The sequence below is a fragment of the Polyodon spathula genome, chromosome 3, assembly GCF_017654505.1.
Source record: "Polyodon spathula isolate WHYD16114869_AA chromosome 3, ASM1765450v1, whole genome shotgun sequence".
NCBI lineage: Eukaryota > Metazoa > Chordata > Actinopteri > Acipenseriformes > Polyodontidae > Polyodon > Polyodon spathula.
This window is the reverse complement of record NC_054536.1, coordinates 56,655,470-56,667,497: the sequence shown is the minus strand read 5'-3', so window position 1 is coordinate 56,667,497 and position 12,028 is coordinate 56,655,470. Positions and strand designations below refer to the sequence as shown.

Genomic DNA, 12,028 nt, shown 5'->3' with positions numbered 1-12,028 from the left:
TCATGTATTATGTACTTTTCACTATATAATGTATTATGGATTTTCTTGTATTTACTGCATCATGTAAAGCGCTTTGTGATGGTGTTCCACTATGAAAGGTGCTATATAAAAAGATTGATTGATTAATAACAATTATATTATGAGCTATAATGGGTATTTTCTTTAATGGTAATTTTCGAGGACACAGTTGTGACATAAATCGTAGATATACGACATAAATATGCACAACAGCATCTGAGTGAAGAGATCCTTGTGCAGCGGGATCTCCCAGGGCTGGACCTGCAGCAGCTGGCAAAGATTTGAAAAACAGATTCTCCTGGGTCATCTGGGAGCCACCAGGAGAACTGTTGCTTTTTCTCTCCTGACCTTCTCAAGGAAGTCAGGGAGCAGTGGCATTGCCAGGAAAGAGTACAAAAGCGCTTTGGGCCAATCGTAGGCTAGTGTACTGCTCTGAGCTCCAGCATGTTTATGTGCAGGGGTGTCCAATGGCCTGCCCAGACTTTACCCCAACCCAGGTTGGATGTGTCTATCGTCAACACTTGACGGCTGTGTATCACTCCATCCTTTCACCTTTGCTCAGGTGAGAGGCTTGTCTCCACCAGCATAGGGCTTTCCAGCACAGGTGAGACACGGTCAGTCAATGGTGTCTGTCATGCTTGGAATGTAGCCGAAAGGCACTGAGCCATGCTTGGATCGGGTGCATGTGGAGAAACCCCAGTTGGATGGCTGATGAAGCCGTGGCCATCAGACCCAATAGTTTTTGACGCAACACCAATTGTTCTGTGAACCCTTGTTGAAACAGAGCCAGACAGTTGCGAATGGCAGCTACTCTGTTGTAGGGCAGGCTTGCATCGTAAGGGAATCCAGCCGGAGATCCTAGTAGACCGTACTTTGCTTCCGATATTAATTGGCTCATGGCATCATTGAGGGTGAGACCCAGCCTTAATAGATGTGTTGTCCTTCCTGTGACTGGAAATAGATCAACCAGTCATCCAGGTAATTCATCATCCTGATCCCTTGCAGCTGCAAGGAGCTAGGATGGCATCTATGCACTTTGAAAACGTGTGCGGTGCTAAGAAGAGGCCGAATGGCAGCACAGAAAACCCTGAAAGGCGAAGCAGAGATATTTCCTGTGTGCTGGATGAATAGGTATGTGGAAATATGTGTCCGTTTGGTCCACTGTTGTAGACCAGTTGCCTGGCCGGACAGACTGGAGAATGTGACGGTGTGCATAGCCGTTGTCTATGGTGGTGAGCACCCAAGTGTGAGCTGTCTCAGGCGATGTTGGGATGACCTCTGAAATCGCTGCTTTGTTGGAATCCCACATCTGGCTCCCTCCCATCACTGTGGACAGGCCCTGCTGTTAGCTGCCGCGGAAGCCTGGAGGCAGTGCTTCAGGTCATCACACGGGGCAGTGGGGATTAGAACCGACCAAGTTATTGTGCGAGTACAATGGATGCCAGCATCTCATTCTGTCCTGTACCAGAGCACAGAAGGGAAGTATTTAGGCTACCTACCGAGATGCCTTGCGTTCTTGTTGAGAGCGCTGCAGCAATTCTTCTACAGCTGGACCAAAGGTATGGTCACGGGAGGTAGGAGCGGCTTCTGAAGCAAGGAGCCACCTTCTCATGAGGCCGCAATCGAAATTGCATTATGGTCCTCTTCAGCAATGCTGACATCTGGTTCTGTAGTATCCGGGGTGACCACCGGTGCTAATGGGTCAGCTTCCGGGCTGGTGTTACTGGCTGAGCTGGTGCCAGAGCAAGGGCTTGAGTCTGCTGCCTGGCCAGGCTTTCCAAACGCAGTGCATGGCTCAGCCGTGCTAGTAGGGGACATTGTGCAGGATGTGCAAGGGTGGAATTTAGCCATGCTTTATGGCCCCAAGGGTGTTGTTTAAACACCGGAGGGTGTAGACCTGTGTATTGAAGCACTTAGGCACCAAGGGTGGAGAAGCACTGAGTACACTGAGTGAGGTAGAATACAGTACTGGTGCACTTATGAATCGGGACACCGAGTGCAAGTATTATTGACATGTTGGGGTGTTAAAGCACGAGGATGCCGAAGCACCGAGGTTCTGAGGCACCAAGAGGTGCCTTGCCTTAACCGCGTGTAGTCAACACAACCCAGGGTAGAGCATAGCATACACCGAGGTGGATACACAGGCTTGAGTGGCTGCGGGAGGCAATCAGGAGAGCAGTACAGGTAATCGCATAGTGCCTTCACCAGGGTTCTGGAGTGGTGCACAGGTTCAAAGAGGGTGTTAGACAGGAAGAAAAAGTACGACTTTTTTTTTTTTTTTGAACTGCAAAGGCAGTATTAGGAAATTAAAATAAAGGCTCACACACACAGTGTGGCAGAGCAAAGCTCTGCCCTTTAAATTGGCAGGGATGGGGTTAACTTCCCCTGCCTGCCTGGGTTTATTATGTTCAGGTGGCTGAGGTTGATTAGTTGATTAGGTTGATTAACGATCAATCAGCGCCCAGCCACCTGATATAAAAGGAGGCCTCTGCTTCTCATTTGGGGAGAGGGAGCTGAGGAAGCAGGTTGTTTTTTTTTGGGTTGTTTAGAAAGTTTGAATCCAGTGAAGGCATCGCCCAGCCTGGAAACTGTTATTTTTGTAAGTTTTGCTTTTTATCTTTTTTGTGTTTAAATTGCTTTGTTTTGGCCCTTGTGCCCTTTCATTTTGTGTTTATTTATAATAAAATAGTTATTTTTTTGAACTGCAGTCTGTCTCTGGGCCTCTATCCACTCGCTAGCCTGCCACATTTGGTGTCAGCAGTGGGATAGCGCCACCTAGAGGCTCAGAGCAGTATTTATTTTTTTTTTTGAAAAAAAAAAATGGGAAAGAAGAGCAGACAGCGGCAAAAAAGGCAGGACAAGCAGCAGCTGAAGAAATGTAAGCTGCTGCAGCCACCGCTGGAGGACCCGGCCAGCCTCTTCCCTTGGTGTTCCTGGTGCGGGAAGGAGGACCATCGTTGGCGGTCCTGCCCAGATGTGCCACCGGCAAACTGGTGTGGCCGGTGTGAGGAGGACGGCCACAACTGGGCAGGATGCCCGTACAACCAGGCCCAGGAAGAGGTGCAGTATTCACCCCGGGCATCAGGGGCCACCCCACTACCTCCAGCACCACCACCTTCACCACCGTCCCAGGAGATCTGGGACTGGTTGATGCACCCTGAGGCAGACCTCGTCCACGATCTCCCCATAGTTATCAACACGCTGTGGCGTCGAGATGGGGAGAGGTGGGAACAGTGGGAGGAACAACACCACCCAGCGTCCTTCCCAGAGGTTGCCCTCATGGTGGTTAATTACCTGGCGGTAGACATGGGAGATGCCCCGGTCACTCCAATAAAGAGGGGTGAGCCGCCTTCCCGAGAGCCAGAGAGGGGTGAGGAGCTGCCGTCGCTCCCAGAGCCAGAGAGGGGTGAGGAGCTGCCGTCGCTCCCAGAGCCAGAGAGGGGTGAGGAGCTGCCGTCGCTCCCAGAGCCAGAGAGGGGTGAGGAGCTGCCGTCGCTCCCAGAGCCAGAGAGGGGTGAGGAGCTGCCGTCGCTCCCAGAGCCAGAGAGGGGTGAGGAGCTGCCGTCGCTCCCAGAGCCAGAGAGGGGTGAGGAGCTGCCGTCGTCCCCAGAGCCAGAGAGGGGTGAGGAGCTGCCGTCGCTCCCAGAGCCAGAGAGGGAGGAGGATCTGCTGTCGCTCCCCAGAGCCAGAGCGGGGTGAGGATCTGCCGTCGCTCCCAGAGCCAGAGAGGGAGGAGGAGCTGCCGTCGCTCCCAGAGCCAGAGAGGGAGGAGGAGCTGCCGTCGCTCCCAGAGCCAGAGAGGGAGGAGGATCTGCCGTCGCTCCCAGAGCCAGAGAGGGAGGAGATCTGCCGTCGCTCCCAGAGCCAGAGAGGGAGGAGGATCTGCCGTCGCTCCCAGAGCCAGAGAGGGAGGAGGATCTGCCGTCGTCCCCAGAGCCAGAGAGGGAGGAGGATCTGCCGTCGCTCCCAGAGCCAGAGAGGGGTGAGGAGCTGCCGTCGCTCCCAGAGCCAGAGAGGGGTGAGGAGCTGCCGTCGCTCCCAGAGCCAGAGAGGGGTGAGGAGCTGCCGTCGCTCCCAGAGCCAGAGAGGGGTGAGGATCTGCCGTCGTCTCCCAGAGCCAGAGAGGGAGGAGGATCTGCCGTCGCCCCCAGAGCCAGAGAGGGAGGAGGAGCTGCCGTCGCTCCCAGAGCCAGAGAGGGAGGAGCCTCCGTCGCTCCCAGAGCCAGAGAGGGAGGAGGATCTGCCGTCGTCCCCAGAGCCAGAGAGGGAGGAGGATCTGCCGTCGTCCCCAGAGCCAGAGAGGGAGGAGGATCTGCCGTCGCTCCCAGAGCCAGAGAGGGAGGAGGATCTGCCGTCGTCCCCAGAGCCCGAGAGGGAGGAGCCGCCACCGCCGCTCTCAGAGCCCGAGAGGGAGGAGCCGCCGCCGCCGCCGCTCTCAGAGCCCGGGCCGCAGTCGCCGCCTCCGCCACCAGAGGGAGCCGGGCCGCAGTCGCCGCCTCCGCCACCAGAGGGAGCCGGGCCGCAGTCGCCGCCTCCGCCACCAGAGGGAGCCGGGCTGCCGCCGCCGCCGCCGCCTCCGCCACCAGAGGGAGCCGGGCCGCCGCCTCCGCCACCAGAGGGAGCCGGGCCGCCGTCGCCGCCTCCGCCACCAGAGGGAGCCGGGCCGCCGTCGCCGCCTCCGCCACCAGAGGGAGCCGGGCCGCCGTCGCCGCCTCCGCCACCAGAGGGAGCCGGGCCGCCGTCGCCGTGCTACCTTGGAGATTCGGGGCCCCCTCAACCAAAGAAGGCTTGGGGGCTCCGACATCAACCCCGCCCACCACCACCCACCATAACAGCCCACCCAAGGGACATAATTGGACTCTTGGGGGGAGGGGGGTGGGGACGGTGGGGGGAAGGGGGGAGTTGGCCGATTGCGGCCGGTGTACGTTGTACATGGGGGGAGGTGTGTGGCAGAGCAAAGCTCTGCCCTTTAAATTGGCAGGGATGGGGTTAACTTCCCCTGTCTGCCTGGGTTTATTATGTTCAGGTGGCTGGGGTTGATTAGTTGATTAGGTTGATTAACGATCAATCAGCGCCCAGCCACCTGATATAAAAGGAGGCCTCTGCTTCTCATTTGGGGAGAGGGAGCTGAGGAAGCAGGTTGTTTTTTTTTGGGTTGTTTAGAAAGTTTGAATCCAGTGAAGGCATCGCCCAGCCTGGAAACTGTTATTTTTGTAAGTTTTGCTTTTTATCTTTTTTGTGTTTAAATTGCTTTGTTTTGGCCCTTGTGCCCTTTCATTTTGTGTTTATTTATAATAAAATAGTTATTTTTTTGAACTGCAGTCTGTCTCTGGGCCTCTATCCACTCGCCAGCCTGCCACACACAGCTATTTTATTTATTTTTTTTTTTTTAAACTGCAAGGCAACAAAAGAAAACAAAAACACATGCACTCAAAACTATATAGACACACCAAAACTGCACAGACTGTCACATTCATGTGACTGACAGCAGAGAAAAGATGACCTGCGACAAAAGCGAAGCAGGCCGTGAGAAAGAAAAAAGACACTCAAATGGAGCCGCTGATTCCACAAGAGTGGCAAGCCAGCTCTCAGCATGAATGTATGGGAACTGAGGTCGACTCAGAGGAGCGCTTTCAAAACACACTCAGGTTAGTGACACAGATAGCAGAAAAGAGGATGTGAGCTCTGCCAAGCGACTTATTCCCTCGGCAGGCGGGACCGAGGACGTCACTCCACGGAGGGGCCTATCAGCAGCTCTGACATAAAATGTTCAGTGAATACCTACTTAAGGCAGGCATATCCCAAAAGTATTGGTTGGTAGTCATCTTCGAATTGAAAGGGAACCCTGCAAGGTCAGACTTAATACATTCTTTACTGTGGAATTATTTCTTATAATTGGCATAAATGCTCAGGGTAAAGGCATTAAACCTTCTCTAACAGGATGACCTTTTTATTACTTTTAATTTCCATGCCATACAGTCCTTAATTTTCAGCCTACTGTCAGCCTCATTAGATGTTCTGTGTTTAACTGAATCTCTCTAAGTTGAAACTTAAAAAATGAATTAAATAAATTTTAAAAAAAAACTTAATTAAAATAATTAATTTAAAAACTTAAATTGTAAAAAATTTAAAAAAAAAAAAAAAAAAAAAAAAAAAAAAAATATTAAAACAAATAAAAAAAATAAAAAAAAAAAAAATAAAAAAAATTAAAAATTAAAAATTAAAAAAAAAAAAAAAAAAAAAATTTTAAAAAAAAAAAAAAAAATAAAAAAAAATTTAATAAAAAAAAAAAAAAAATAAATTTAAAAATTTAAAAAAAAAAAAAAAAAAAAAAACAATTAAAATAAAAAAAAAAAAAAAATATTTATTTATTTAAAAAAAAAATAAAAAAAAAAAAATAAAAATAATAAAAAAAATTAAAAAAAAAAAAAAAAAAAAAAAAAAAATTTTACATTTTTTTTTTTTTTTTTAAAAAAAATAAAATAAAAAAAAAAATAAAAAAAATAAACAAAAAAAAAAAAAAAAAAAATAAAAAAAATTAAAAAAAAAAAAAAATTAAAACAAAAAAAAAAAAAAAAAAAAAAAATTAGAAAAAAAAAAAAAAAAAAAATTTAAAAACCTTCTCTAACATAATGACCTTTGTTATTTACTTGTTAATTTCCAATGCCCATACAGTCCTTAATTTTCAGCCTACTGTCAGCCTCATTAGATGTTCTGTGTTTAACTGAATCTCTCTAATACACCCCGCCCCTGTGCATATATTGTGTTTGATGTTGTATGTGGTGTGTTATTCAGTGCTCAAGTTCTGGTGGAATGCACCGGAATGGCGTTCCTGCACTTTTTTTGGTAGCTGGAAGGCAGTGCCGCCACCTTTTTTTTGGAACCCTTTTGAAAATAAATATAAATCTTTTCCAGCAAACTATGTTTGAGTTTGACCACACACATGTGAAAATGTACAGGGGTGATCAATTGCAGCCCCCGGAGCCACATGCGGCTCTTTCACTTTTCTAAACGGCCCCTGAGACGCAGCTTTGATACATGATTGATTTTATCCATCATTTTACAAAATCTCATAAGAACTATTATATTAAAAAAATGCATGTTTCATGCAAGTTCCCTCGCGCCCCAACCCCTTGTTTTAACTGCATTTGGATCATGCCAGTCACCTGATACATGAGCGGAACGACCTCTGGGGAAAAGAACGCGACCGTGTCATTTTTTTTTATTTTACAGATTACTTGTCTTGCTGAAATGTTCTATACACCATTGGTAAAAATTAAACAAACTTGACAAATTTATTATAAGGTGTGTTAGGCAGATTCATAATATTGTGAAGTTGGCTCTTTTGAGCAAAAATAAATAGATTTAAATATCAAATACAATTATTTGTTTTAACCTTTGTTTGTATTTTGTTTTAATTTGTCTAACCTTTTTCATGCAAAATGCACTATGAATGCCGAGTATTCAAAAATAAATTTGTATATATAAAAAAAAAAAAAATTATTACGATTGCCTAAACATGTAGGTTTGAGTAGTAGTTTATTGTAAAAGTCAGTACCATATACATTTTTAATATTAAGTTTAAAATATTTAGCCAGTATTATATTTGAGAATAATTCGTTCTTGTACCCTGCATGCGCGCTCATTGGAAAAGACAATAACAGTGGGTGGGCAATAACAATCAACCTTTTCATGTTTGTTTGTATATTTGTTCAATTTATCTGCTCAACCTAACCACACTTTCATTTACCACTACACCACTGATAGTAATGTCTGATAAAAAGCGTAATGGGATGCTGTCCTACTTTTCTGTCATTAACAAGAAGCCTAAAAACAACTGAGAGGTAAATTAAATATCCATGTTTCCACATAAGTGTACAATACTGTATTTATTAACAATAAATACATAAAACCATCAGGGGTGTAACTGTTACAGTATGTACACTTTAGCTCTGTACGTTATGTGCTGTTTATTATTCAAATTGATGAAGACCTTTTATTTTTAGTTAATATATGTTTGAAACACTTACCATATATTAAAGTTAAGAAAAGTAACATTTATTTTGGGTTCGTGACCACTGATTTATATACACAATATTGTAGCTGCGGCCTGTAGTGGGTTCCAGTGGGAAGAAAGAGAGACACTTGAGATTTGTTTAGCGCTGGAAAGTGGCTGTTTATTGAAGAATTGGATTGGCTCTTATAAGTGCTGTTGTTTGGTAGAAATGGATTGGCGCTTATAAGTGCTGTTGTTTTAACTCGCACATGGTCTTTAGCTCTTACTGCTGTCACTCTTTCAGTGCTCTCTCTGTCAGCACGCAGGTTGCAGCTGCCCCCAGCTCAAACACTTCCCGGCCCAGGAAGAACCTACTTCAGTCTGGTAGTGAAGAAGCAAACGTGAGCTAGGCAAGTCCCCAGCAGTTGGGGATTGATTGGTGGGCGATGTAATGTGTTGTGCCTCTCTCTGGCATGGAGTATAGACGGGCAGGGAAGGTACAGGGGGACAGAGGCACGAGTGGACCCGTGGTAATGGCGCACTTGGTTTCGGGCAGCTGGGCCAAGGTGGCGCTGTGATTGTGGGGCTGTAGAGGTGACTGGCTGTCGCTGATTGGCTGCCTAGGTAGGGTGCTAAGCAATCCCGGAGCAGCACCACCTTCCGACCAGGGAAAGGCAACACGACTTGGTAGACCACCTTGCCTACCTGCTCCAAGACCAAGCAAGACCCACACTTGTTCTCCAGGCTGGAAGGCTGTCTCTCTCTGATGCACATCATAATTGCGCTTCTGGCATATTCCAGCTGCCTGGAGCTGGTGTCTGGAGAACTGATGTGTTGTGTCTAGTCGTTCCTGAAGCTGGAGGGCGTATTCCGGACCAGGGTGGAGGTGTTGCTGGTCTGGCGGCTGAAGAGTATCTCAGTGTGTGTTTGGAGTGCCTTACCCAGCATGAGAAGCGTTGGTGTGCAGCCGGTCGACTCCGGCACTGCGCTGCGATAGACCAGCAGGAGAAGTGGAAGCTGGAAGTCTGTGGCAGGGCGATTGCACTGCACAATGGTAAATTAGTGTTGGTTTGATTTTATATGAGGGAATGGGTTTATTGTGTGTTATTTTGGAGTTGATTTGTGTAATTGAATTATTGTTTAAAGAAGGGCGCTCGCTTGAGACTTGCTGCCTGCTAGGCTTGGTTGAGGGGAAGGGCAGCAAGTGATTGGCTGTGCTGGTCCTCAATCAGCAGGTGAGTGGGTCTTGAGTGTCCATTAGTTTAAAAACAGCCGCGGGAGATAGCTCGGGGCTGCTGCAAGGCCTGCCGTTTTCACGGCACCTTTGATTTATAGTTTGTTGTATTGTGTTTTATTTTTCACTTTTTGTACAGCTTGCTGTAATAGTCGCTGGTAACATCACATGACCAACTTTATTTACATTAGTTTGCGTTAATAAAACCTGCGCGCCTATGCCGGCGTTTCAACAGCACGTCCCCGTTGTCTCTCTGTGTGCTTAATCAGTGTTTACCACACGCGTGACAGGAGCAAGACCCTGTCACAAGGTCCCAGTTCTTTTGGTGCATGCTGGTGGCGATAACAAGCTGTCCGCCTTGGGTCCTGTTAAAACTCTCGTGGCAGCATGTTATGAATAATAATAATAATAATAATAATAATAATAATAATAATAATAATAATAATAATAATAATAATAGAAGGATAAAGAAAAAGAAGACTGTAAAAGACATTTAAACATCAATGGATTGAATGTGATCCACCATTGGCACAACTTAGAGAAATAGGTGAGTTCAAAATATATTAAAACTGTTAATATTTAATATTCAATATTTATACTGAAATTGCCATGGTGGTAAACACAATCTATTATGTCGCAAATGATGTACTCATTGTGATTTCATGACCAAATAAAAGAAGAAACAAGACTGTGAATGGTCTTGACTGGGACTACTGTGACTACTCTGAACTAGACTGGACTGGACTGGACCGGACTTGTCTGGGACTGGACCTGACTGTACTAGACTGGACTGGACCAGTATGTCTGGCCACGCAGCTTGCCCTTTGTTTTTACAGCCATGTCTGTTTATTATACCACCGCTACGTCATAGCTGCACGTGACACCACAATAAATGTCATCCCCATTATCCCTAACTGACACCCAATCCGGTCCAATATAAATGTATTAAAAAAGAAACCTTTATTTGTAATCATACTTTATTTGTATATAATTCCAAAGAAGGACATCTATATAATCTAACAACAGTTTGTTTACCTGTGTTGTACAGTAGATGTTGCTAATTTTTTTTATAAATGCCCCTTTTAATATCGTAGCAGTAGGTCTAGAAATTCTAACGTCTTCATACAATCGTTTATTGTTTATAAACAATTCTTCCTGCCCGACAGTTAATTAATTTTTATATTTAGTGAGAAAAAATGCATAAAGCTCTTCACATGCAATAGATACTTTATCACATCTAAAAACAAAAACCCATCATGAAATAATAGCCAACCGTTAATCCAGTATTATGGTTTTCATCCACGACAAACCATATCGGTAAATTAGATATAGGCAGTATTCTAAATGGCTACACATCGTACATCGATCAGACTTTAACAAATAAATATATACCGTCAGTGATATTAGAATTAAACAGTGTTTCTAGAAGTTATTCATTATTTACATACTGGTTTTATATAAAAATGTACTCTAAAACAAGGTCATGTGACTGTAATCAATTTAACGTACTTTAACCCATACATATCAGAGCACGTACCTTTTTTTTTTTTTTTTCTCGATACTTGAATTAATAAAAAAATAAATACCTATAGTCTTTTTTTCAATAAAGAGGGAAACTTGTGGAGACTATTATAGAAACACACTAGAATCAGCTGCACAACAAGTAGTAACACGAATACTATTAATAATAACAATAGTATAATAAGCAGATAGGTTTGACTGGTTTACAGATAATGCTGAGGCAGTGAGTAAAAGGTTCGCTTGTATATAGAGTGATCTCTTCCACTGAGCTCGAGGAGACTGCAGGGCTTAAGTTTTGGCTGCACAATCCTTTTGCAGAGAATAGGGTTTCGCTGTCTCCCACATTAGAGAGGCTTTAGACACTAGGTAAGATTATTATTATTATTATTATTATTATTATTATTATTATTATTATTATTATTATTATTATGTAATCGGTCTATAATCAGGTTGCATTAAAATAAGTAATATGGAAACATTTTAATTATGTGTAATATTGTATTATGCGCACAACGTAGCGTTTCATTTCAACATTTGGATTAAATTGAAGTACGAACAATTTTTTTTTTTTTTTTAATGGCTTGACTGTCCTGTTTGCAGTATTTCAGCTTACTTAAAGTGCGTTTCTATTGACATGATCTATTCCTTTTTATCAAGGACGGTTCAGTTGCACTTTGAAGAAGGGAGCTGTCTAAAGAAGCTGTCACCACAGAATGCCTCAAGAGGTCGAGAGAAATATGAAGAAAAATGTTATCGAAAGCGATTGGAATCCTAAGAAACCATTTTTTTGTTTGTTTTTTTTTTCTGATTGACTAGGGTAACAACAGTATATTTACCTTAATTAAACAACGTTACATTACACCACGACTTAAGATGATGATGCTGGACGGCTCGGATCAAACTAATTGCAGCATTTGCTGCTGCACGTCCCTTAAAATCTTAATGGTAGTTTTCATGATCGTGTTGATCATTGCTACCTTGTTTGGAAATTCGCTGATTCTGGTTATTTTCCTCGGGACCAAGCACTTCCACACCCCGCAAGGGTACCTGAAAGCGTCCTTAGCTGTGGCTGACTTAGCGGTGGGGATATTTGTGGTCCCCTTTTCTGTTTATGCAGAAATATCATTCATGATAAGTGACTACTTCGGAGCAGACTGGACTAACAATAACAACTGGTTCGGTAGCGTTATCCATCCCTGCAATTTAATCGGTCCGATTTTTGCTGGCTGTACGTTGGTCTCAATTACAACAATATTTCT

The 12,028-nt window shown here is 44.6% G+C and overlaps 1 protein-coding gene across 1 annotated transcript in view; it reads left to right on the top strand.

Moving 5' to 3' along the window:
- Window positions 1–11,648: 11,648 nt before the first annotated feature.
- The window catches only part of LOC121308449 (5-hydroxytryptamine receptor 1-like), a 1,056-nt gene continuing 676 nt past the window's right edge, over window positions 11,649–12,028 (top strand). The window contains exon 1 of the mRNA XM_041240863.1: window positions 11,649–12,028. This exon is cut by the window's right edge and continues 676 nt beyond it. Coding sequence (XP_041096797.1) covers window positions 11,649–12,028 — 380 coding nt within the window.